The sequence below is a fragment of the Haliotis rubra genome, unplaced genomic scaffold, assembly GCF_003918875.1.
Source record: "Haliotis rubra isolate DU_JTF1 unplaced genomic scaffold, ASM391887v1 Scf149, whole genome shotgun sequence".
NCBI lineage: Eukaryota > Metazoa > Mollusca > Gastropoda > Lepetellida > Haliotidae > Haliotis > Haliotis rubra.
Window position 1 is genome coordinate 1,088,020 of NW_025765436.1, and position 26,221 is coordinate 1,114,240.

Genomic DNA, 26,221 nt, shown 5'->3' on the forward strand with positions numbered 1-26,221 from the left:
TCCAATGAAAATGGTAATTGTTACTCTGGAAATTTCCATCAGTACATTTTTTCATAAATATTTCCTTCCTGACAGTTTGTTATTCATAACAATATTCTGACAGACTTAACTCAAATTTTCAATCTGTGAGCCTGTATCTTCGCATTTGAGCATCAGTGTTTATACGGTCAAACCTTGCTTATGTGAACACTTGCGTTGTTCAAATGTTGTATGAATAAACAAATGTCTAAGTTTTCGATTCACTTTCAAGTTACCTTCACTACCAATACTGGACCTAGATTTTCGAAGCTCTCTTAGTGTTAAAATGGTTGTAAGTGCCCTATACATTAACATTAACTTATGACTATCTTAGCTCTAAGAGAGCTGCGAAAATCTAGGCCCAGGACCATTGAAGATCCGTGTTAGCAAGCCATGCTTGTTGTAGAGGTGACTGGGTTGCTGACTTGGCAGATGCATGTCATCATATCACAATTACATAGATCAATTGCTCATGATTTCAATCACAAGATTGTCTGGTCCAGACTCGATTATTTACAGTGGGCCCTCATATAGTTGTGATATTGCCGAGTGCTGCATTAACAAGAAACAAACTGACAAAATATATAAACAATACAAAATTGTATGCATGTGCAAAAAATAGAAATTTTCTATTATATTATACATATGAGTATTCGTATCTATTATTATTCTCATATTCTATCGGTATTATTATTCTCATATTCTACAGTTTGGCACAATGTCCGGAATACATTGCATCTGAAACTAATTTTATAACCAGAATAGTATATTCCAGTGTTGCGTCATTTTAGTTTGTGCAACTGATTGCTATTGTGGGATATATTTGGATGTACAGCACAGCTTGATCAGACAATGTGGATGCTATGCTATTTCTGTGGCAATACGGTACATTGGAATATAACTGTCATGCTTCAACAAATATGACATTAAGAGACAAAATATGACATGATTATATATTTAAGTCCCTTTGGACACAAAATACTTTGGTTAATGGCACAATTGAGACTAATAACATAGAAGCAGGTACATTGATTTTATTGATTTAAGAAACACAGACAGTTCAGAGACATCCAAGATAGTTTTATGGATTAAACTTCTTTTTTATTTCCCTCACAACGTTTCGGGACCATTCCACGTCCCGAAACGTGAGGGAAATAAAAATGATGTACAATTTCTAAATGCCACTGAAAGACATCAATTCAGAGACAGTCAGTTTTAGCTTTTCTTCACTCAGTCACTAAGTTTCAATTCCAACAAGGAAACTCGAATCTATAATAAGCATAATGCATCACATATTCATTGTAACTGTATGCTGATAGTACAGTGTTCACTCTAGGGCCACCTTTTATTCCCTGGGACCCATGGAATATATCACTGAAAGTCCCCAGGACTTAAGAAAGACCATGAACTTAATAACCTGTACTGCTTTGCAAGAAACAGGGAAGCCTTAGTCAAAACCTAAGCTTGTCATACCGAGGACCCGGGTTTAACTCACCACGTGGGTACAATATGAAGCCCATTTCTGGTGTCCCCCTCTGTGATATTGCTGGAATATTGCTAAAAGCAGCATGAAAGTTACTGAAACCTTGCTTACTCACCTGTGAGTTTAGTTTTATGCCACACTCAGCAATATTCCAGCTATATGGTGACAGTCTGTAAAGAATTGAGTCTGGATCAGACAATCCAGTGATTAACAGCATGAGCATCGATCGACAAAATTAGGATATGATGACATGTGTCAACCAAGTCAGCGAGCCAGAGCACCTGATCCCGTTAGTTGCCTCTTACAACAAGCATGGGTTGCTGAAGATCAATTTTAACCCGGATATTCACAGGTCTGTTAACTCATCACATGATGTAAGTCAATTTACTAGCTCATAAGTATACTTTAACCCATCAGGATTCTGGGTAAGACTTAAGATCAAACAACCTATGCTTGTCGTAAGAGTTGACTACATAGATCGAGTTGTCAGGCTAAGTGACTTGATGGTTTGTTATTGTCAATTGCATGGGGCAATGCTCATGGCATCAACTGCAGAAAAAAATTTAATCCCATTATTTGCAGATTTTCATACAGCTGCCTTATTCATGAGTGTGACCATAAACACCAAGCAAACAAGATAAATCCACTTAGGAGATAAACGTACTGCGTTATCAACATAGCACTAGGTTACCTGTAGATTCAATTACTCTAAATTTAACTTTGAACTGAAAATGTACAATGGGAGGTTTCTTATAGTAGGTTTAGTATCTCCACGCAACCGTAACTAAATGAAACTTGAACCTTTTGTTGTTATGAAATATATAAGAGCAGAAGCATTGGTTGAGTCCTTTGTTTTGAACAGGTTGTCAATGTGAATTATGGAATCTTTGACAACAGCTAATAAGCTAAATGTAGCACAGTATATATACTGAAACAGTTTACATGGCAATACTTCTTAGCTTGAACAGTAATACTTCACTGGAACATACTACAGTCGTTGAAAGCAAGTAGCTCAGCAACTTCATAACATGGGAAAGATTACACCAAGCAAAGATGACCATAAAAAAACTACAGCACATCACTTTAATGACATATCACTCAAAAACTTAGGGTGTTCATGTGGGAGATTTCCATCATATTTTCTGTGCATAATGTACAGCCACACATACTATTGAATACTGTAGGAACCACAACATTTGACTTTTTTCACCTTTAAATTACATATCATTATGGAAATAAAGACAGCCAAAATTGACTGGAAAAGAGGTACTATTCCATAAATAATAACCTTGATGGTGATGTGGGAGTCAGATCGGCTGGTTCAACCAGTAGAGGTTTATTGTGATTTGATAACCTCTGATTCATTTTAATTCATGGTAACATATAGGTAACTTCTGGTATGTCAACTGAAATATCCGAAATACTGCAAAATATAATTGTTTCACTAAAATCAAAACAATGGTCAGTATTAAACATAAATTGGTATCTTATCACACAACCATACAAAATTTGTTATTTTTCTGTGATGTTTTTGTTCTCTTATTGACAACCTTGTCTGATTACTATGAAATAAATACAAATAATAGGTACTTATCACAGATGGTAATCATATCAAATATTTCAAACATAAATATGTGTTGCCGAAATAGGTCGATACTTCAGATCTCAGCACGACAGTAATGAGAGCAAGACTATAATTAGACAATTATATGTTAATTACTACATGACATATAGCAGACGAAACAAAGTGTTTTCCAGGCTGTCTTTACTTGGGATAAGTATACATTAAACACAGTGATACAGGTTTGCTAGTGACCCCAAAACAATGGGGGGGATAAACAGGACTGGGGTGACCATATGTTTACTGTGCTGAGACAATAGGGGGATTACTGGGCCTTATTTCGGACACTGTTTGGTCTCAGGCTGTGGTGCACTGTTTAACAGTAGCATACCACACAGACATGTTGCCATGCTTAAATGTCATGCAGAAGAACATACCTGATCTTCCCGGAACAGTTCATTTTGTCTTCCTTCGTCAAATCCCCCTGCATCATCATGGGGGTTGGAGGTAGGAGGAATTGGTGCCGACTTTGAGGCCTGCTGTTGTTCTGTGCTTAACCCATACCGACTCCAATCTGGTGATTTCTTGTCTTTACCTCGAGATCCTGAGGACATCAGATTGGTATGCTCGCTGTCACTCATATCGGACATCTTGTGTTGGCTTCACTCAACTGTCACATACCCTGACATCAGCTAGAACTTAGGTTGCCATAGTGACAGCAGACTGGTCAGTCAGTGCCTGGGAATGAGGAAAAATGGTAGCTGCCTAACAGTGGAAGGTGTTGGAGGTCAGATGTCCGCGGTAAGCAACGTTGACCACGCAACGAAACTCACACCAGCCGCGTGTTGGTCACTTCAGACGGCAAAATCACGCCTCATCCTACAGTTAGCTTCAAGATGGAGAATCCATGAACCACGACAATATATGGCCGACTGCCTTCGTGCAGATCTGTCCGTTAACACAAAAACTTGTTCATGAATAATCATCCGCTAATTCTTATAACTAACCGGCATGACAATTACAGGCATGGCGAGAGGGCAGTGCACTAAACGAGCCACATATTTACCACATCGAGACGTGTTGAGAATGCACACGGAATCGATATTGAACATAATACACATTACAATGCAGGCATCGCTGGCGTCTGATTGGGCGGGCTAGCTAGGGCCACATTGATTTTTTTTCATCAATATCTGTAGAACGTCACCGAACAGCTGTGTTGGCAAAGCTTGTACATATTAAGACTAGATTCTACATGTATACTTATGAACCCCAGCGTGGGTGGTTGGTCGGGGTTACGCTTCACGGTGAGGTGGGTCAAAAACCGGAAATCACGGAGAGATTATTAAAAGCTTAACTCCCAGCGTGAATCTACACGGTCTAAAATGTTACATTACTGGAGGAAGTACCAGACCAGAAATGTTCATAAAGCATAATTATTTTGATATTAATTAATCATTGACTATATCTTTTTCACAATCTGTGGTGTTTTGTTACACTACGTCTGACGTTAGTAGACAAATTAACGTTTCACGTGTACATAAGGGCTGCTATACATTTCTTAATAATATATGTAAATGTATTCGAAGCATTTCTCTAACGAAATACACCGACACTCCGAGATCCTCTTTTATTCCGTGAATTGGACGCTACATATTTCCATTATAATAAATACTATAGGGAAATTTAATACAATTGATAATCGAGATTGCCATTTTTTATTTAAATGTATGAAATATGTTGGCTGAGTGAATATTGCACGAGGCAACATAATTCGCTCACGTCGAGAAATGTTCTAATGTTCAAAACATCTATTTAAAAATCTATTTATCTATCAATCCAATATTAGATTTATTCTTTCTTCCATCATATAATTATAGCCATGCATACTTTCTAAAGAGGCGATCCACGTGTAGATAAGGAAAGAGAAAAAAAATCAATAGAGTAGGCGTGAGATATACACTGAACGTACACAGTAAATTTCACATTCCTGGGTATCACTAGTTACCAGGTGGCTGTTTGGGTGTGTTCTTCTTGTAGGAATCCAAGATTTAGGAAAATGTGACAAACTCTTGCATGAGGCGAGCTTACTCGGAAGTTTGCAAAGTTTACTGACGATATTTGAGATATCACGAGTGATCCTAGTGCTAAACAGACTTTTGTGGAAGATTTAAAGAGCGCTTCTGAAATAATCTTACTTTGCTCTCGGGTCACTCCTATGAAAATATGATTACAAGCAATAGAGGTGACCCGTTAAAAAATGACACAACGCTATTTTTTTCAAATATGTATATATATCTTAAAATATGATCATATATCGTAAAGAGGGAGAGGTACTCGTCTGCATGTGTTACCATATTTCTCTGACATAGACTGTACTCCTCCAGAATGTTAAAGAACGACCTAATTACAACCTAGTCCAGGGTGAGTGAATTTAGGTTTACGCCGATTTTAGCAATATTCAAGCAATATCACGTGAAGAAATGGGCTTCACACTTTGTACCTATGTGGGGAATCGAACGCGGGTCTTCAGCGTAACAAGCGAACGCTTTCACCACTAGGCCACCCCACCGCCCCACCTAGTCCAGAAATGATCATTTAGCTGTAGAATTTACTTTTATTGCAAGTGTCAAATTATTTAAGTTAAAGTATGCGTGTGTCATCGTCACCCACACCAAGACCAAAGATTAGTAATAAGGCAACATTTTTCACGTCAGTTTTACACTAGAACGCAATGAAAAAAACACACGATATAATGAATCTTTGATATTAAATTTAGTGTTATGTTTTCTTCCATACTAGTGCACACTATATTACAGCAGTGTGTACCTTGTGCTTATTCACTAATCGGGATTGGGCAACACAAACCGGTGGTTGATATGAAGAGCATTTCTCCACGTATGGCCAAGCTGACATGTACGCAAACAGCTAAATTATAGCTGGACACTCCATAATATACAGTACAACCAGAAATTATTGAGAATTTAAAGATTGTAATTTTTGTTTTCACTCATTACTCACGTATTAAATGTGAATATTAGCAGAACATAACTCAAGATTCAAAGACAGGTGAACAGTTAGTATTTTGTCAAGTCACCAGGGGCAGCAATGCAGGCTTCAATGCGGCGGGGCATACTACTGATCAAAGAAGTTAGAAAGTCGTGGTCCATGCTGTCCCAATATCGGACCACCTCTTCTTTCATTTCAGCAATATTTGTCAGATTTTTCTTATTGACACTTTCCTTCATAAGTCCCCAAACATTTTCTATTGGATTTAGGTCAGGGCTATAGCTTGGCCAATCTAATAATGTCATATTTTGGGTCCGAAACCAGGCCTGTAAATGCTTTGAACGATGTTTTGGGTCGTTGTCCTGCTGGAAAATCCAAAAATATCCATAGAACACGTGAGCAGACACGCTCACTGTTCATATTCCCTTCAAATACACAGAGGGGCGTTGCCCCTTACACAGATATGCCACCCCATATGTTAAATTTCGGACTGTACTTTGGGCGCGGATACAATGGTTTTTCAGTTTGTTTGGTCCAGAATTTCAGTGTATTAGGAAACAGCCACACAGAACTTTCATTTGAGAAAATCAAATTGTCCCAGTTAAAATTTCTATGCTGTAAGCACCAGTTCAACCTTCGCTCCTTTTGTTCAGGTTTCTAATTGTCTCCTTACAGACAGTTCCTCTATCAATCATATCCAGCCTTATGTTTTCTAAACTCCTTCGTTTGTTTTTAGAAACAAGAATACCAAGCCGCCTCCTGTCACCGACAGTCAATTTTCTGGGCCTACCTGCCCCTCCCTGGTGCTCAATGCCATATCCATTTGCAATATTTTTCAAAACACGATAAACGGTGTACAAAAGGATGCCCGTTCTACTTGAAATCACTTTAGCTAATCTGATATCCTAGTTATAACACTCTAAAATCAACTTCCTCTTCTCTAAATCATCCATACTGAGGATCACTGAAATGTCGTCTGCTAGCAAGTAAACAAAGGGGGATAACTCTTCACAAACTAATGAAAAGGGATTAACGGAGTTGTCTCTCTTGAATGAAACCAAGCACTTGATAGGTGGTCAAGGTTGTTTATACTAGAAATCCAATTAAACATATCCTAAAATTCTCAATAATTTCTGGTCATACTATATGAATTGAGTTGCCTCTATGTTCAAAAACAATTATATCCCTCTCATGTTTGATCGAACATGAATAATATACATGTAGTTAGTCTTTATTTTTCTGAAGAAATAAATCATGACCCATGGAAATTCAACGAATTAAATTCTAAATATATGAACAGAATCAAGTTAACACTGTAAAAGAAATTCCTGTGAAAGTGGTCCCTCAGTCACAAAGTTTGTCTGACAGCTTCAGTTGATGGAAATGATTATTTTGGCTGACAGCAACACAAACAAATACCAGTTTTTAGTGTAAAGTGTAAACTGCATCGTGTATGTAACCTAGCACTAACAGCAACATTTGCAGGATAATATGGACGGAATACCAATTTCAACTCGGAGTCACGCCCACCTTCGATAATGAGAGTTCTCTACGGAACTGTACGAGAATTTCCGATCGCGACAGGTTCCCGACTGTTATTTCCGTAAAGCAAACGACATGATTCTTTGCGCACTTGGTCAAAATCCCCTATATAGACAGACACAAGTCTAGTCAATGTGGGATGACTGGGATTACTTGTAAAATGCGACGCACATCATACAATGCAGCCGATACCCAGTTTAACTCATGCACCAATCGTAGTGCGTGTCACTTCTGCCGGTCGCCATTACCAAGCCGCCGGTGCATGTTGTATTGGAGTTGATAGTTTATCATTGTGACGCATTCGAAAAACAAGTGTCTACAAGGTTGGTAAGCATGGCCAATGGAGCATTCGTCATAAATTACAGCTCCTTGTGTATGTAGCGTAATGCTTAGGTAGTAAACACGTGTCCTTCCGGAATGTCGATGTGCGACGGCTCTGATGATGTGGCAAGCACTCATGTCATAGCAGATAAGAAATGTTTGTTCTGCAGTACTAACGATCAGCTTCACTGAAACGTGTGTATGTTCATTCCTTGCATCTTACCCTTTGAGCTGCCTCATACGATTTGCACATTCTGCAATGAACAATTTAATCTGCAAAACAGATTTGTTTGGGTGTGTACCAAGCTGACTATACATATCTAGTAGGCCTACAAACAAGTGTTTGTTCTAAATATTTTCGTTAATAAACATTTCGATCAGTGCATTTTTTTAACCTCCAGCCTGCCCTAGCTTGTCATTCGTGAAAGAATTGTCTGTTGGTTAAATACCAAATCTTAATCTGACTGAAGTCTACTTCCAAGTAAATATATCACCTGCAAATGAATATAAATGGAAGTATTATAATACCTTAGCAATTTGTGATTAGTGAGAAAATATATGCACCTTGGATATGTTGGATCTAAACAATACTGAAGTCATATTTTATATTGTTTCAAAAAGAGGCAATACAGTGAGTTATGTATTTCTGAGTAAGTACTAATTCAGACCCTGTTCATCTTAGCCCCCAGAAACCTGTGACTCATGGAAATCAGTAGTCAGGCCTTGTGATTTGGTTGATAGCATTCCATTGTGCCACAATGAAGTGAATCATTGCTCATGTCCATCACTGTTTTGTATCTGGAGTATTGCTGAATTTGCACCAAATAAACAAAACAAATTCATATTTGTATTAACTATTATGTTACAGATCCTCTGACCATGAAAACAGCTACCCAAGCATGGGGCCCACAGTGGCTGCTGAGAATGTCGCCAGACAAACAAGACACTCTGCTGAAGATGATGGTCTTAGCCATTGCATCAGTTCTCTGTAAGTAGATTTTAACTGCTAACAAGAAAATCTTTCTAATATAAACATTCATGTTACACAGAAAGACATACATAACAACCAAATATCACACAGTGTTCAAAATTAGCATGAAAGTAATTTAGTAAAGGGTCCTATTTATGGCCCTAGTGTTCAAACTTGAAAATGTAGAGTGTCACTTATTGTAAGTACAGCAGGATTAACATGATAAGCTGCAAGGACTCTAAGGATCGTTTGATTGCAAGCATCGCTGAGTACCGGTAATAACATATTGAATGTCGGACAGTATTATCCCATTATTAACATGATTACCATAGATACATTTTACTATATACTAATTAGCTGGTTTTATCAAGATAAAATCACATGATAATACAGCTTTTTAAAAAAAAGGTGTATGCATTATTATTATTATTTATGATAAGTTATGTTTGTTTGGAAAAAAGTCCTGATTTAGATATATTATGAATAATGCTTATGAACATGTATGAACGAACATCATATAATCAGTGACGCTATTTCTTCTTGAAAGGAAATCATTTGATAAACTTTTTGTGCTTTATTTCAGCCTTTTCTACAAGACTGTTCTCTGTGTTGCGATTTGAAAGTGTTATCCACGAGTTCGATCCTTATTTCAACTACCGTACAACTCGGTTTTTGGCTGAAGAAGGGTTTTACTCTTTCCACAACTGGTTTGATGATCGAGCATGGTACCCTCTTGGTCGTATCATTGGAGGGACTATCTACCCAGGTAAGTCTTTCTTTTAATTATTGCTGTTTTATGTTGAAGGATAGATTAACCAGAGCCATAAAGTTAATGGTCAAATTAACAATATTGTGCTGAAGACATATATGAGTAAGTATCCGTGTGTTTTAGGTCGGTGCTAGGTTGAACCACCTGATCCAATTAGCCACCTTTTAGGAGCAGGATAAGTTGCTAGAGTGAGTGAGTGACTTTTGTTTTACGCCGCACAGCAAATATTCCAGCTATATGGCGGCAGTCTGTAAATGATCGAGTATGGACCAGACAGTCTATAAGTTGCTAGATAGTAATACTACTAGTAATATACTAGTATGTACTAGTATGATACACATATGATATTAGTAATATTGGGTAATCAGTTTCTTTGAGAACTAAAATTTTGTTGTCACTAATTATTGAATGCAGCAGCGAGTTAATCTTAAACATTGTAATTTCAGGGTTGATGTTGACATCTGCGATCCTGTACCATGCCCTCAACTTCCTGCACATCACCATTGATGTGAGGAACGTGTGTGTGTTCCTGGCCCCCCTCTTCTCCAGCTTCACTACCATTGTCACCTACCTCCTCACAAAGGAGCTCAAGGTAACAGGGCACACTTCCATTTGAGGAGTTACATAGTTTGGCAAGGTTACGGAAAAAACCCGTATCCTGCCTATCATGGTTGTGTATTGGTTGGATAAACATAATGAAAAAACATACACATGATGAATGGAAATGTTTTATTACTATCACATTAAACATACAATAACCATGGTAACAAGATTTCTCTCTGCCAAAGACTAACAAAACAACATTAAAATCCTTTTGATTCTTTAGTCGGTCAATATGTCAAGAAATGAAATTTGGAACACAACACAAAGTTTTCCTGGCAAGTTTGGTTTCACATGTTTGTGCAATTTGTTCTGTTTTAATGTGACATAGTATTGTTTTAAGAGGTTCATGCAATCTTTATAGGGATAGTGTTACTGTTCAATCTTCAGATCAGTTCCTGTGCCCATGTTATCATGGTAACATATAGTATTTATCCTGTAGAGAATCACTTCTACTGGTTGTTTCAGGATGCTGGAGCAGGGCTGGTTGCAGCAGCCATGTTGTCCATTGTCCCTGGTTACATCTCCAGGTCGGTGGCTGGTTCCTATGACAACGAGGGTATCGCCATCTTCTGTATGCTGTTTACCTACTATCTTTGGATCAAGAGTGTGAAAACTGGCTCTATCTACTGGTCTGTTTTCTGTGCTCTAGCCTACTTTTACATGGTAAGAAACTATTGTATATCTGATTTGATGTTTTAGGAAAACACACTAAAGATTCTGCTCTTTGCTTCTCTTATTCTCGCTATATGTATTTTTACTCTTGCAAAATGATACATATGAATCAATTGATACCCTACAGGTGTCGTCATGGGGAGGTTATGTTTTCCTCATCAACCTGATCCCCCTCCACGTGCTGGCCCTCATGCTGACTGGCCGCTACTCTCACAGGATCTACGTCTCATACACCACGGTAAGACATCCACAAGGATCGTGATTACTGCCACTATTTTCAGACTGGACAATATGATGAGGTGATACATTGCATTGATTTTACGTTCATGTGTGCATGTGTTTGGCTGCTTAAGCTCGCACCACCTTCTGCTAGTGTTATCGTGCTAGCCGACTGAGATACCATGCCACACTTTTACATGGATAATCCTCTCCAAGTCGACCAGTCCCTAATGCCTTGTGCCAGGCAGGGTAACAAGTGCTATTTTTAAACATCTTTGGTTATAACATGTCCAGGGAATCAAACCATGACCTATGACTCTCAGGGTAGATATTCTGTCCGCTACACCATGGAAATTGTTTGAAATGTAATGGTGAAGTATTGAACAAATCACAGGTTGTCCTCGCTGATAAGTTCTCTAGGGTGCTGCAGTCTGTTGTCTCCCTTGTATACACCAGAATCTGCTGCTGATGGATTTGGCTTGTATTCACTCCGAAAATGATCCTTGACCCTACCTATTCAAGTGGTTAATCTGATGTCACCAACCCAAACTTGGTTTGGTAATGGCAACTCTTGTGTAATATACACAACATGCACTCACATTCATTAGGGGTGTTAAAAGTGTTTTAAGTTTGACCATTGTTTTTCAGGTGTACTGTCTGGGGACCATTTTGTCCATGCAGATTCCCTTTGTAGGCTTCCAGCCAGTCCAGTCCAGTGAACACATGGCTGTAAGTACATGTATAGTTACTGTCTGTACCCTGTCTCCAGCTACATATGCCGGCTCCCCATGCCTTGATTGATTGAAATTTGTGATAGTGTGTCACTGTTTCCAGTGCTCATGATACAAGTCACTGGATTGTGTGGTCCATAGTTAATCATTTTCTCTCTGCTTAATGCAGAGTTAAAACAAATTAAAATCCACTATAAAATGTGTATAGGAATTAATTGTATTCTATGTATTACATTCTTGCAGCGGAGGTACAAACTTCACTGTCTGTGTTGCAGGCTCTAGGTGTGTTTGGACTGTGTCAGGTCCATGCCTTCGTGGACTACCTGCGCTCCAAGCTGTCATATGACCAGTTCACCCTCCTGTTCCGCAGCCTGGTTCTGTTTGTGGGCTCTGCTGTGTTTGCCGCTGCTGCCATCGCCACCGCTCTTGGCAGTATCCTTCAACCACAGTGCACAGATGGTCTCAGTTATCACTCTGAGAACATGCATCATCAGTCTTCTTTTAACCCATTTTTGGCACATGACATTTTTTGTAAGACCAATTGTGTGCAGCTGTAAAGAGACATATTTGTTTTGAACAACTCAGCACATATAGCCAATATGTTTAGAAATCTTGTTTGTTTGAATTTTTCAGAGGACATGTAACCAATTGATTTAAAGATGTATATGAATCTTAAAAAGTATATGAGAAGAGTGATGTAGTCTTTTTGTACTGAAATTGTTTTTCTAGTTGAATTAATGGGCATTATTCATGAATATGAAAATGGAATGGAATGTTAGTAATAAAAAATGGAATGATCGTTGTTATGTTCCTTAACCATGTGAGAAATCTCCCCCTGGACTGGGCGTTTCTACTCCCTGCTGGACCCCTCCTATGCCAAGAACAACATCCCCATCATTGCCTCCGTCTCTGAGCATCAGCCCACCACATGGAGCTCCTTCTACTTCGACCTGCAGTTCCTGGTCTTCATGTTCCCAGGTCAGTCTGAATCGATAATTGTTTCTTTCTTTGTTTAACCACATACTCGGCAATATTCAATCTATATGGCAGCAGTCTGTACATAATTGAGTCTGGACCAGATAATCCAGTGATCAACAGCATGAGCATCAATCTACGCAATTGGGATACGATGACATGTGTCAACCAAGTCAGCAAGTGTGACCACCCTATCCTGTTATTCACCTCTTATGACAAGCATGGGTTGCTGAAGACCAGTTTTAAAATGGATCTTCATGTGGGAGAAATAGTTACATTCAGCGCCGAGCAGTTACACAGACAGACAAAACATTCAGCCAGCTCCGGATGTATCGAAAACTAATAGCCTTTACATTCAGCGTCGTCTCGAAACATTGACAATGTCCCTATTACTAGCCTAGTGTTAGATCGTTATAGCAATATTTTCGTGAAGTATATATCTTCATAAGCCGGTGTTTGAGACATCAAATAAACTTATTGACACTTTTGTTTGCATTCTTTCGACATTCAAACTACATGCATAATTCCAACGTTCTATTGAGTGAATGAGTTTAGTTTTACGCCGCACTCAGCAATATTCCAACTATGTGGCGGCGGTCTGTAAATAATCGAATCTGGACCAGATAATCCAGTGATCAACAGCATGAGCATCAATCTACGCATTTAAGATACGATGACATGTGTCAACCACCCTATCCTGTTAGTCACCTCTTATGACAAGCATGGGTTGCTGAAGACCAATTTTAAAATGGATCTTCATGTGGGAGAAATAGTTGGAGGCCGGTAACTGGTCTGATAGTGGGGAATAGTGACATGGTGGGGATTGTGTTAGGGTGGATATGTGAGAGATTGGATTTCGCATCATCCATCTTTCTTATGATTAACCTTCTCTTCAAGAGCTGTCTATGTGGTATCTATCTGATTTGTTTTTTTCAATAGGAATTTGTTAAAGATAGAAGTCAATAAATTATGGAACCACCTCAGTATCCAGCATTCATGCATATAACATCCTTTGTGAAATTACAGGGAATGAAGTGTCTTCAAATATGAATCAGTCTTATTTGTGTCATCAGCCTTAATTTACTATTGCCTCTGTTGCAGTTGGTCTGTACTTCTGTTTCTCTAAGCTGACGGATGCCAACATTTTCATCATCATGTATGGAGTCACCAGTATCTACTTTGCGGTAAGTTCATAGGGATTCACAAAGTTATTGACCAATGAAGACAACAGCTCTGACAAATATGCCCCTTAACCAAATAGGCCTCAGTTAATGCTAGTGAGTGAGTGAGTCTGAAATATTGCCTGAAACCAAACCGAAACTTCTCTAAACTGCTTATGAAACTCGATATTCCTAAATAACGATGGGTGAGTGAGTTTAGTTTTACGCCGTTTTAAGCAATATTGCAACAGTATCACACAGGAATCAGCAGAAATGGGACCCATGTAGGGGAATCAAACCTGGGTCTTCAGTGTGATAATAATGAAAGGATATATTTGCATATGGATTATAAGGCAGTTGTTGGATGAAAGTATTGGGTTGTTCCAGGGAGTGATGGTTCGTCTGATGTTGGTTCTGGCCCCAGTCATGTGCGTGCTGTCTGGCATCGGCGTCTCCTCCATCCTCAGCACCTACATGAAGAACCTTGACGTGGCCCGCAAGGACAAGAAGCCCAAACGTGCAGATGGCTCGTATCCTCTGAAAAATGAAGTAAGTACATTTTGGAACATGTGTTCAGTTCTCCATGATTTCTCATTCCCGTGGAGATTGCCGAGGAGAATGAGTCCAGTTCCCCGTCAGAGTTGGCTACAAATTTACAACATGTCATCATAATGTTTGACCCAGTTGTGTTTCAGTGCTGTATTGATACGACTGATGTTATATGACGCTGATCCAGATTTATTCAAAGACTCAGTTGATACAGTTTGATTTTTATGACTGTTAAAATATGTTTGCCAGCCTTCAAATGTGTCGTAACAGAACTCTAGTGAAGTCATTATGTATTGTAAAACTCAAGGACTCGGTGAATGTATTGAGATGGATGAACACTAGATTTGTATGCAAGCTGCAAAATCCCATCATGTTTCCGTGTACAATTCCAGATCGCCTCTGGTGTTGTGATGATAATGACGGCCTTCCTCATCATGTACACCTTCCACTGCACGTGGGTGACATCCGAAGCCTACTCAAGCCCCTCCATTGTCCTCTCAGCTCGTGGTGGTGACGGAAGTCGGATCATTTTTGACGATTTCAGGGAGGCGTACTACTGGCTTAGGCACAACACTCCGGAAGTTAGTGGGTCATTAATGTCAAGGCCTTGATTACATGTACAAAAAAACTGTTACCTCAGTATGAACATTTAGCAAGCTAAAACTTGTATTATTGACTCGGTCTGTTCTTCCAAGATCATGATAACTACAAACTACACTTATAACAAACTCAGAGGGGACCACCAAATGTAATACACATCTTAGGGGCCGTTCATAATATATGGCTAGGGGTGATGATAATGATTTTTATGGAGAAGCATGTACAATGTGAATGGACAACCCCACACACACCCCTAAAATGTATGTACAAAGTGACCCCCCTGCATGTGATGTACAAACTCAATGCCCCCCCTCCCCTTCCCATAATTTTTAAGCATAATTTTAAAATATTTTTATGTACAAAATTGCTGACAAAAAAAACCCCACCCACCCACACACACAAAATTGATGCCCCCACCTCCCCAGAACAAAATGGGTGACTCCCCTCAAAATCATCATCATCCCCCCTAGGCATAAATTATGAACAGTCCCTTAAATAGAATATACAGCTAGTAGTCTGGACCATTCTATCCGTCTGTTTGTTATAAGCGTGTTCAGCATGACTGTAGTTTACAGTATGTTGATGCAATGTGTATTGTATCAATACAGAAAATAAGGAAATCATATAGAAATCATGGGTTAACATGTATTTTGTCAATGTTACAGAAAATCTTTATAAAAGGACACTGCAGATAAACATTAATCATATGTAACTCATCGATGAGTAAAATTAGTTATAACTTTAATAACCGAAGTTCCATCAAAATCAGTCTTTTAATCTCTCTATCATATGATCCAGTTGTAAGTCCGTGAATCAACATTGAACCATCTGATCATGCTGGTTTTCAGGATGCCAAGGTGATGTCCTGGTGGGATTATGGGTATCAGATAACAGCTATGGCCAACCGGACAATATTAGTGGACAACAACACGTGGAATAACACACATATTTCACGGGTCGGCCAGGTAAAACATATTCAACAACTATTTTTCTTCCTCTCATGGCTTATGGAATATCTATATATTCATGTCTTTTCTGTAAACACATTACTTTGCATAAATTTGGAATGAAGAAACTGTAACCCATAAAAATGTGATGCATGTCATGTTCTATATTCTTTGATAGTTTACAAGAGGAAATTGGGTAGATTACTAATGGTTCCTTTCCCCCGTTACAGGCCATGTCCAGTACAGAAGAAAAAGCATACGAGATAATGCGAGAGTTAGACGTGAATTATGTGCTGGTAATATTTGGAGGCCTTACAGGCTACTCCTCTGATGGTGAGTGTTGGTCATAGGAGTTAAAGTGTTTGCCAAAATTAAGCCATGTATCTGAGTCTGTCGTGGGCAATGTAGCTGGGATGCATCCGGACATGCAGCTTCATGCAGATTACTTCTGATTGGGGCACAATTACAAGTTATTTTCGAAAACCAACTGACAACACTAGTGACATTGACAAACTGGATTGTGATGTCATACAGAGGAAACATAATTAATTTATCATGCTCCCATACTCTACCTTGTGGTTGGTATGGTTGTCATCATACATACACTCTATCAAAGAGAGTTGCACAAGTTGCAGTGTGTTACTTAGATAATATTCCTCCAAGAATGTTTGGGCAGTGGGGTAGCCTAGTGGTTAAAGCGTCTGCTCGTCACACAGAAGACCTGGGTATAAAGTGTGAAGCCCATTTTTGGTGTTCAGTGCTGTGATATTGCTGGAATATTGCTAAAAGTTGTGTAAAACCATACTCGCACACTCCAAGAATGTTGGTCATGCTGTCAATCAGTGACTAAGATTCGACTAGTTCACAGGCTGCTGTGATACAGCTAGTGTAACAGAATGCTGAATATACCAACTTTACTCAGTCTCACATGCCTTTATGATTGAAGTTGATCCATTAAATATAAGTGTTTGTTGATATTTCTTCACAGAATCATGTGATTCCATGTTCACAGCTATGTTTCACTGTTCCATGCACTTCAGATATCAACAAGTTTTTGTGGATGGTGAGGATTGGTGGCAGCACTGATCGAGGTCAGCACATTAAGGAGAGCGACTACTACACGTCTCGCGGCGAGTTCCGTGTGGACAAGGAGGGCTCCCCTATCCTGCTGAACTGTCTCATGTACAAGATGTGTTACTATAGGTTCGGCTCAGTCTACACAGAGGCTGGTAAGTAGAACAGGAAGTAGAATAGCTGAAACATTGCTTGTGCCATATTTGGGATACTCATTGCATGTATGTTGTATGAAGAAATGTGTGGAGAATGGAAAGAAATACTAAGCGTGGTTATTGTCGAGCTCTTTTGATATGGAGAATCTCGACAACTGTTTTGTTTCGTGAAATGTATTAGCATGAGTCACTTAAGAAGTTTTAATATACAATACTGAAACATGGATGTAATAATATTTATTATATAAAACCTTTTCAATTTGCGAATGTTAACAATATTATGAGTAGAGCAAACCAACTTCAATGGGAGGGATTGTATGATGTTATCTAATTGTGGCATAATGATATTCAATGACATTTCAATGGTCTGCAAAGCATTCATTAATATCTTAAAAAGGTATCTCCATGATATCTGCTGTTCTAGTTGGGGATGATTAAATAAACATGGGTCAAGTTAGCACTTATGATGCTCATACTATTGACCATCAGTTTCCTGGTCCAACAGCTGAATGACTGCGGCATATTACCCCAATGTTGCTTCCGCTGATACAAGTTTTTCAAGTGCATGTACTGTTTCAGGAAAGCCGACTGGCTACGACAGAGTGAGGAATACTGAGATCGGCAACAAGGACTTTGAGTTGGATGTCTTGGAGGAAGCTTACACCACAGAACACTGGCTGGTCAGAATATACAAGGTGAAGAGTCTGGAAAACCGAGGAGTGTAGTACACTGTCTTTCTCTCACTGGCTGTAGGGAGACTGGCTACAGTCTAGCCTCACGTTTCAATATTGTTATGCTTGCTGCTTGTTGATGAATATTAATATATCCTCTCACTGATTTCATGGCAGTGTTGGATTATTGACATGGAAAACCAGACTTAACAATACTTTCTGAAAAATAATTGAAACAAATTCCTGATTTTTGCATTAGAGGATTTTTTTTGGGAAAGCATAATAGTTACCATGATGACTTGATATGTAGTCTAAGCTATACTGAAACAAGTTGGCCCCTGTCAACTCCATCATCCAGCTCATTGCGGCATCTCTACAGCCTACACTCATTTCCTTGTACATGTGTCACTCAATAAATATTTTATTACAAAGAGGATTGTTTTGTTCTCAATGATCATTACTACCATTTATAGTCTGTTTGCAGTGAAAAGGTACCGATGAATTTCACTTTAAACAAAAAAGTAACTCGAATAAAGTGAAAGTAAGATTACGAATCCTCATAATTCTACCTTGCCAATTGAACATTTAAATCTCCTAATTTTATTCAACTTTGGATAAAAGTTGTTTAACAAATGATCATAGTTTCAAATCGCTATTATTGGTTTGTATTACAAGGGGGTATACACATTAAGTGTACACCGAGAACAGTAGGGTTGGTAAGGCTAATCACGTGCCGCACATGCATTTGTTTCACTGTTCCATCTACTGCGCATACCCCCTTGTAATATAAACCAATAATAGCAATTTGAATATATAATCGTTTGTTAAACAACTTTTATCCTAAGTTGAATAAAAATCTGAGATTTAAATGTTCAATTGGTAAGGTAAAATTATGACTATTCGCAATCTTAATTTCACTTTATTTTGTTTAAAATGAAATTCATCGGTATGTTTTCAGTGCAAACAGACTATAGATCATGCACTACATAAGTGTTCGCAACATGTCAGGGACAGTAAAAGTATTTTCCTTGCATGTGGTATCTGCTGCATCTTGTGTCATCATGGTAGTAAATCCAATCCAGTTCAGGCAGTCGGTGGTATGAACTTTCATACACCCAAAACAAGGAGGAATTGTTGTGGTCAAAAGTGTTCGCTCCATGCCAAGGACTGAAAAAAACCACTCCAAATGTGTCAAACCATGTTGTCTGATCCCTTGGCGAATAACTTGGTTTAAATGTCACTGTTCACCCAACAGTGAATGATACATATACTTCCTTTCAAAAGTTTAATATAGCCACTTACTTCAGGCAACCGTTCTAAACTAAATGTTGCAAAATATTCCATACTGTTTAAACATAAACATAACGTTGAAAAGATTGTCTTGAGTTCAAATGATGATAAGAATTTGCCAATTTTCAACAAAACTTTACACCAGTTCCCATGCACGATATTTGCACATGCTTTTCAGCAATTTGATGCATGATCCTCGTGCAATTCATCTGCATAAGGTTTGCAGTTGGTTCCCCCAAGTTAGTGGAGAAATCAATCTTCGATGTAAACCTTATATATATACACATTACATAAAGTGAGTGTTTTAAATGAGTCTAAACTTTTGAAAGGAAGTATATAAAGCCACTCCCAAATAAACTGGAGCAAAGAATAGTGGCATATAAATGTATAATGTAAAATATAAAACAAGAAAATGATCCAAACAACACACATATTAATCTATTTTGAACAGACTTTATTGATTATATACAATAATAAGTTACCATGATGTAGACAGTTATCTTCTAGTGATACTAGACAAGGTTCTGCAAAGAACACTTGCTTACCCCTCCAATGGAAATATTTACAACCTTAGTGATATACAGGCATTTGTGATGGCGGCAATGAGGAGATTATGATGGGATTAAACAAAAAGTCTTAAACGTGAAATAAATGTACACCCAAATTTGCCTATTTACAAGGATATTACTTAATGTTCAGCAGAGAATGTTTCAAGCAGAACACACCCTCTTCGTTCCTGCCAAACGAATACCAGTAACTGAATACCAATAGTACCCCAGATTTTGCCTCTACAAAACTTTCATAAAATAATAACCCAATACCTCTTCTGTAAAACCAAGTTCAAATTAGCCAGGAAATGACTGTGCTGTTAGGATGTCGTTATCTAAAGCTGAATAATATATTAGGCTATTGCAACAAATCTTCCACAGCAGTTTGTTTAGTCTTTCCGGACATTTGCCAGATGCTACTGCTGTGTTATCACTAAATGCCTAACATACTACCGCTACACCGAAGGATACCTACAGCAAAGTCCTGAAGACAAATATCATTATCTCTTTGGTGAAACTTTGCCAGAAAAAGCCTAGCTGCTAAGGTGCATAACTCTGAACAGCAAATTATGGCCACTGCCCCAGTAGGAATTCAAGTTACCCTTATTAGATACCCCAACCCTGGATTTACAGTTTTGTTAATGACCATTACACATGATAAGCTATCCCAATGGACAAAGACACTGTTCTGCCCTTTTAAATCAAGTAAGTAATAAGAATATATTTATACCACTCTCCCAGCCAAAACAAAACATTTCTTCTGCAAACAATTCCATGTGACAACCTTGTATTGCCATGTTACTGTCTCCTTGATAATGCTTGTAACAGGAGGCACCATAAGTACACATATTTATTAGCTTTTCCCCTCAAGGAAAATATACAAAAAAAGGTGAAAAGAAGCCAACAAAATAACCTTAAACAAGTGTTTGCCACTGATGTGGCAATGTCCCCCGCCGCTAAAGAATGGAATATCTATATTTACTACTTTTTATTTTTGGGTCACATACAAGATGCCTGAAATGACTGGTGTCTGCATAATCACCCAATGTAGGCTGTCAACATACTTGAAAACATTGGGTGCAATGTTTTATGAGATATCGCCTTTAAAAAGCGGTCAAAGTATCGTGGTGACCTTGAAGATAAGGTCAAGGTCACCCAAATAAACTGGTGTCTGTGTAATACCCCAATGTAAACTGTCACAAAATTTGATGACATTGGGTACAACAGTCCATGAGATATCGCGTTAACAAGAGTTGAAAGTGTGAAAAGTGTCGTGGTGACCTTGAAAATAAGATCATGGTCACCAAAAATCAACTGGTGTCTGCGTAATCCCCCAATGTAGGCTGTCACCAAATTTGAAGACATTGGGTACAACAGTTCATTAGATATCGCGTTAACAAGAGTTTGAAAAGTGGTCAAAGTGTCGTGGTGACCTTGAAAATAAGGTCAAGGTCACCCAAATCGACTGGTGTCTGCATAATCCCCCAATGTAGGCTGTCACCAAATTTGAAGACATTGGGTGCAACAGTTCATGAGATATCGCGTTAACAAGAATCGGGACGTACGGACGCCGCTGAATACATAGTCCCCCGTTCCGCGTTGCGGCGGGGGACAATAAAACATATGGAAATTAACCCAGGGAATATGTATAAATGCGTGGATGAAAGAAAACCGAGGTGTTATCATTAACAGTTCTGATTTTACTGAAGCCATATCAGTGTGGACAACTCCATACTGAATTAGATACATGATGTATTCAGACATGTCAACATATCCTAGGTCTCCCGAATATAGTGACGGTATGATGTACAGTCCATTTGATTTCATTTGAGACCGATGAATTGCTCACTAACACAAAATCTAATAAATGCAACAAAACTAAATTTTGCACAGTCACATGAAATCGACAGACCAACTCTGATGATTTGTCTCATAATTTTGGACAACCAAATAAAAAAAGTTGTTTAACAAACGATCATTATTTTGTCACTTTTCGCTATCTTTCACGAGGGGAGACCGCTTTCTGGTAGAACAGCTAGGTGTGCAAGTTGCACGTATGATATTGGAATTTCACTACAGACGCTTGTTGATTGCCTGGATGTTCTACCACCAAGTGGTCCCCCATCGTACAAAATAGCGGTAAGCGACAACAAAATAATGATTGTTTGTTAAACAAGTTTTTTATTCGGATGTCCAAAATTATGAGACAAATCATCATAGTTGGTCTGTCGATTTCATGTGACTGTGCACAATTTGGTTTTACTGCATTTATTAGATTTTGTTCATGAGCAATTCATCAGTCTCAAATGAAATCAAACGGACTGTAGTATATTCACAGCAGTGTTGAGACAAAATAATTCTCACTGTTCATTTCTGTACATAGGTTTTCATCTTCACAAACTGGCATTCATAAGCAATACAAACAAGCAAATGTCAAGATAAAAGCTAATTTGGTGCCACAAATATTATTATCTCAAAGTACAACGCACAACTCGCCATCAATATGACATACATATGTATCATACAATCTTCATATTAAATATCCTTTCTAACTTCCACAAAATGTCTCTGAATCACAGATACATGATGTCATACTAACGGTGAATACTTAAACCACGAAACAGACAGGTACATTGTTGTTTTAACTTGGTTTGTTCTCGCCTGCTTGCTCACCAAAATCTCACCAAACTGAAGTGTTGACGGCTCACTGTATAAAAGATAGCTACTTCTCCTGCCAAAACAGTTCTGTATCATAACATTTATTTAATATCCAACAGCTCATGATATAAATTCAAACACTTCTAAATTTGATTGTTTTGAATGTGCCAACATGGGAATATACATTTAAAAAGCATTTATAATTTTTCGAAGATGAATTCTCTTATATTGTTAATGGGGGAAAAAGCATATTCTAGAAAATGGACTTGACTATTGACTTGAGTGTATTTCATCACTAAATAACATCCATAGTCCCTTTGGGTGTGAGTGAGTATGGTTTTATGCCTCTTTTAGCAATATTCCAGCAATATCACCAGAAATGGGCTTCACACATTGTACCCATGTGTGGAATCGAACCCAGGTCTTCAGCGTGACGAGCAAATGCTTTAACCACTAGGCTACCAAACCGCCCTTAGTCCCTTTGGTATGAAGGGAGCACTTGTTGCTGTTTTCCCTTGTTCTGACATCCACACCTACTCATCTCACATGAACATGAAGGCCACAACACAATCAGCTGATTGCTGGCCCCTCACTAACTTCCCTTTCCTTATTTTCCTTAAATTAAACGTCATATCTGACAAAGGAGTTTACTGTATCATATCTTCATTGACCACAAACGTATCTCTACGTAGGCTCGTGTCAATTCAAAGCTCTATGCACCATATTTGCGTAGTTAGGAACTGTTAGGAGTAAGACACTGCTGAAAACACACAGAAGTTTCCACAAATTTTTGCCATAATATAATTTGTTCATAAAATCAACCATCATTCTCTCACCTTGGATCAAACATGTAATAAACAAATAATGACATTGTTTTAAGTGTAATGGTTAAGATTAATTCACAACTTGTAAATAAGAAAAATATGGGACATCTCTCTCAAGCCACATAAATCTGGGCTCACTTTAAACACACAAAAATATGGAATCGACTCATTCTGTCAATACACTTAATTGAGATTGATACGTCATGGGTATATCCATAATTCAAACACATTTACGATGAAACACTGGTGATAACAATGGATGATTATCAATCTATGAACACAGACCAGCAAGTACACCTAACAAGACTTCATCAAGCTTAGTGCAGCTTCAATCACACATCCCATGCTATAAGCTACTAATGAAGTTCCAGCCTCCAGATGTGGAATTGGTCGCCTGGTTTGCTGAGACTGTGTGAGGAAGTCAGTCTAACACTATTTGGAACAGTTTGTCAGTTTTATCCTGGCCTGGCAGCTTCATGTGTGCGGGAACTACAAAGGAGCTGAGTTGTGACTGGCAAAAACTACCGGAGAAACAAATGGTGAAATTGTTATGGAGCTTACTAACCAAATATGATAGTTTGGTGAACTTGGGATTTGAACCCATTACAAACAAATCCTAAGAGCTAAGGGAGCAACTCTGCACAAAAGAATTGGGCCCATTGAATAAATGAGACGCCAAATTGTGAGTAAGTACAAGGGGTATTGGACTGTATTCTACAATATTAACTACATCATAAGAGTTTACAAATACAAGAACAAGGACCTATTGAGCCAAATCCCTACATGGGCCCAGTGTGATAACATACTCATACAAGTGAAAGAGTAGGGAACTACAATGGTTCTATCAAATTTCACAACAGAAGTTACCAGTACATCCTGAAATCCTGAATGATAATCACAAATCCATTATTTCCAGCTGGTGACACTTGTGCCAGTACTAGGTTCACACATACTTCAAAACATTAAGATCAAGAAAGATCTGGGTGCACAATAACATCATCAGCTATCCATTCCTTGCATTCATGGCTGCATTTACTGACAGATGACAGTGTATGAAATAAGCCCCAAACCCAGCCACACATCAGGACTGGTTACTTCAAAATGTTACCAGCCCAAAATCAGACATGACCAGACCAAACAATCCAAAGAAAATAACTCAATTTTTAGTTACAAAGAATAATTTAATGAACCTGAGACATGTATTTACTGTCTAATAGTCTATTTACAACAGTCATTTTCAAAGAATAGATTCTAAGATATGGTCAATTTACTCAGATGTATGGAACATGTTATCTAATTTTTTTTACCAGACCATCAAGGCTGGCTAGCTGTAAATTTAGACCGTCCGTCAGAAATCTAGCCCATCTCGGGTGGTCATACAAGCCTTATTTCATACACTGTAGATAAATGTATTTTTGTCAAGGTTTTTAATGATTTTCAAAATATTTATCTCTCCATAATTTTATAAAATATATATGCAAACAGAAGTTAACGCTCTCAGTTTCACATAAACACAATTCTCATATCATAATACCACATTTAATAGAATATTCTTCAACTGCAAAGAATAACATCATGGAAGAAAACTTAATAGATTTAACAATAAACTGAAGAACTTGAGTCCCACACTATTCTACCCTTATACAAGTTAATTCATATCTCCACCACAATCCTTTCACTCACCAGAACCAACATCTGCACCCTGAGCACCCAACAAGTGCACTCACGTTAAAATGACAACCAAACATTAATCCATCTTGAGATTCACGTATATGTAGCGGACAAATTTGAGAGAAGCAAAGAAGGAGACTGTTCCGAGCATGAGGAAAAATACAAAGCAGGCCAGCAACGTGTAACCGAAGAACTCCACAGTCTGCAGCATGCCAGACATGTTGGATCGCTTGAAGTAGTAGAAGAGAGCATACAGAAACACGAACACTCCAGTCGATCTGAAACAGAACATGTCATGTAATAATAACTGAAGTAGTAGAAGAGAGCATACAGAAACACGAACACTCCAGTCGATCTGAAACAGAACATGTCATGTAATAATAACTGAAGTAGTAGAAGAGAGCATACAGAAACACGAACACTCCAGTCGATCTGAAACAAAACATGTCATGTAATAATAACTGGAGTAGTTACACAACTGAAATGTTGCTTATCTTGGAATTCATTTCTTATGGAATAACTTTAAATATGTTAAAGTTTGAACAGTCAGGGAATAATAAACATATCAACTATAAGTAGGACATTTATATGGACAACCAGCCTAAACTAACTACCTGTTATTATTTCAATAATACTTTCTTCATTTCACTTCTAAAACCAATAAAGTCTAAAGGCTAACTGAAGTAAGGGGCACAACTTTTACCTATGCAAGGGAGAAAACTTACCCAGCACTGAAGATTGACCGCCACCACCACCGATAATCCTCCGCTGAGAGTTGGAAGTAGGTCAAGGCCACAGATATACACGCAGTAACACTGAGCAGTATCCCGTACACAATGAACAGAATGCCAAACAAGGTGTACTGCTCTCTGCCCCATAGCGTAGCAAATATGTAGTACAGTTCCACAGATATAGCACTGCAATTAGACAAACAGAAACGTAACTCATTGAATCAATTTTTAACTAACTGGAATTTCAACATGAAAGTACATGCCCCAATTCTGTCACACATTCTAATGAATTATGTGAAAAATAACAGGAAGTCCACAACATCAAAGGAAGCCTGCTCATCACAATATTAATGCACACACATATTATTGCCTCTTGTCAGCATAACTATTAATTGTGGACAAAATGTATGGCTGATTCAAATCCAGTTAAATTTTAGATCTGACAATTTCTAAAATCCATGTCCAATTTC

General features: G+C 38.3%; 3 protein-coding genes across 4 annotated transcripts in view; 1 reads left to right on the top strand and 2 right to left on the bottom strand.

Annotated features, from left to right (window-relative positions):
- Positions 1–4,373, bottom strand: part of LOC124270006 (solute carrier family 12 member 8-like) — a 35,786-nt gene extending 31,413 nt beyond the window's left edge. Inside the window, 1 exon segment of the mRNA XM_046705028.1 lies at positions 3,500–4,373. Coding sequence (XP_046560984.1) covers positions 3,500–3,712 — 213 coding nt within the window. The 5' untranslated portion in view covers positions 3,713–4,373.
- A 3,423-nt stretch (positions 4,374–7,796) lies between these two features.
- LOC124270008 (dolichyl-diphosphooligosaccharide--protein glycosyltransferase subunit STT3A) lies at positions 7,797–18,460 on the top strand. 2 transcript variants are annotated; one of them, XM_046705031.1, is made up of 16 exons: positions 7,797–7,936; positions 8,803–8,922; positions 9,488–9,670; positions 10,120–10,265; positions 10,742–10,939; positions 11,076–11,186; positions 11,816–11,896; positions 12,174–12,330; positions 12,724–12,876; positions 13,975–14,057; positions 14,421–14,582; positions 14,975–15,163; positions 16,031–16,147; positions 16,360–16,462; positions 17,170–17,358; positions 17,938–18,460. In XM_046705031.1, the coding sequence occupies exons 2-16, from the start codon at positions 8,814–8,816 to the stop codon at positions 18,081–18,083; spliced, it is 2,127 nt and encodes a 708-aa protein (XP_046560987.1). In that variant the 5' UTR covers positions 7,797–7,936; positions 8,803–8,813; the 3' UTR covers positions 18,084–18,460. The 2 variants fall into 2 exon arrangements, with proteins under 2 accessions (XP_046560987.1, XP_046560988.1); XM_046705032.1 differs by having other exon boundaries at positions 7,821–7,940.
- Positions 18,461–24,742: 6,282 nt separating this feature from the next.
- LOC124270009 (transmembrane 9 superfamily member 1-like) overlaps positions 24,743–26,221 on the bottom strand; it is a 28,534-nt gene continuing 27,055 nt past the window's right edge. Inside the window, exons 14-15 of the mRNA XM_046705033.1 lie at positions 25,746–25,937; positions 24,743–25,298 (exon numbers count right to left, since the gene is read on the bottom strand). Coding sequence (XP_046560989.1) covers positions 25,097–25,298; positions 25,746–25,937 — 394 coding nt within the window. The 3' untranslated portion in view covers positions 24,743–25,096. The remainder of the gene's footprint in view (positions 25,299–25,745; positions 25,938–26,221) is intronic.

Excerpts from the sequence above, each read along its gene's own strand:
- LOC124270008 (XM_046705031.1), top strand. The coding sequence starts at position 8,814 with ATGAAAACAGCTACCCAAGCATGGGGCCCACAGTGGCTGCTGAGAATG. Across the intron at positions 11,897-12,173 it reads AGTCCAGTGAACACATGGCT|GCTCTAGGTGTGTTTGGACT; the intron begins GTAAGTACATGT and ends TCTGTGTTGCAG. Across the intron at positions 16,148-16,359 it reads ATATTTCACGGGTCGGCCAG|GCCATGTCCAGTACAGAAGA; the intron begins GTAAAACATATT and ends CCCCCGTTACAG.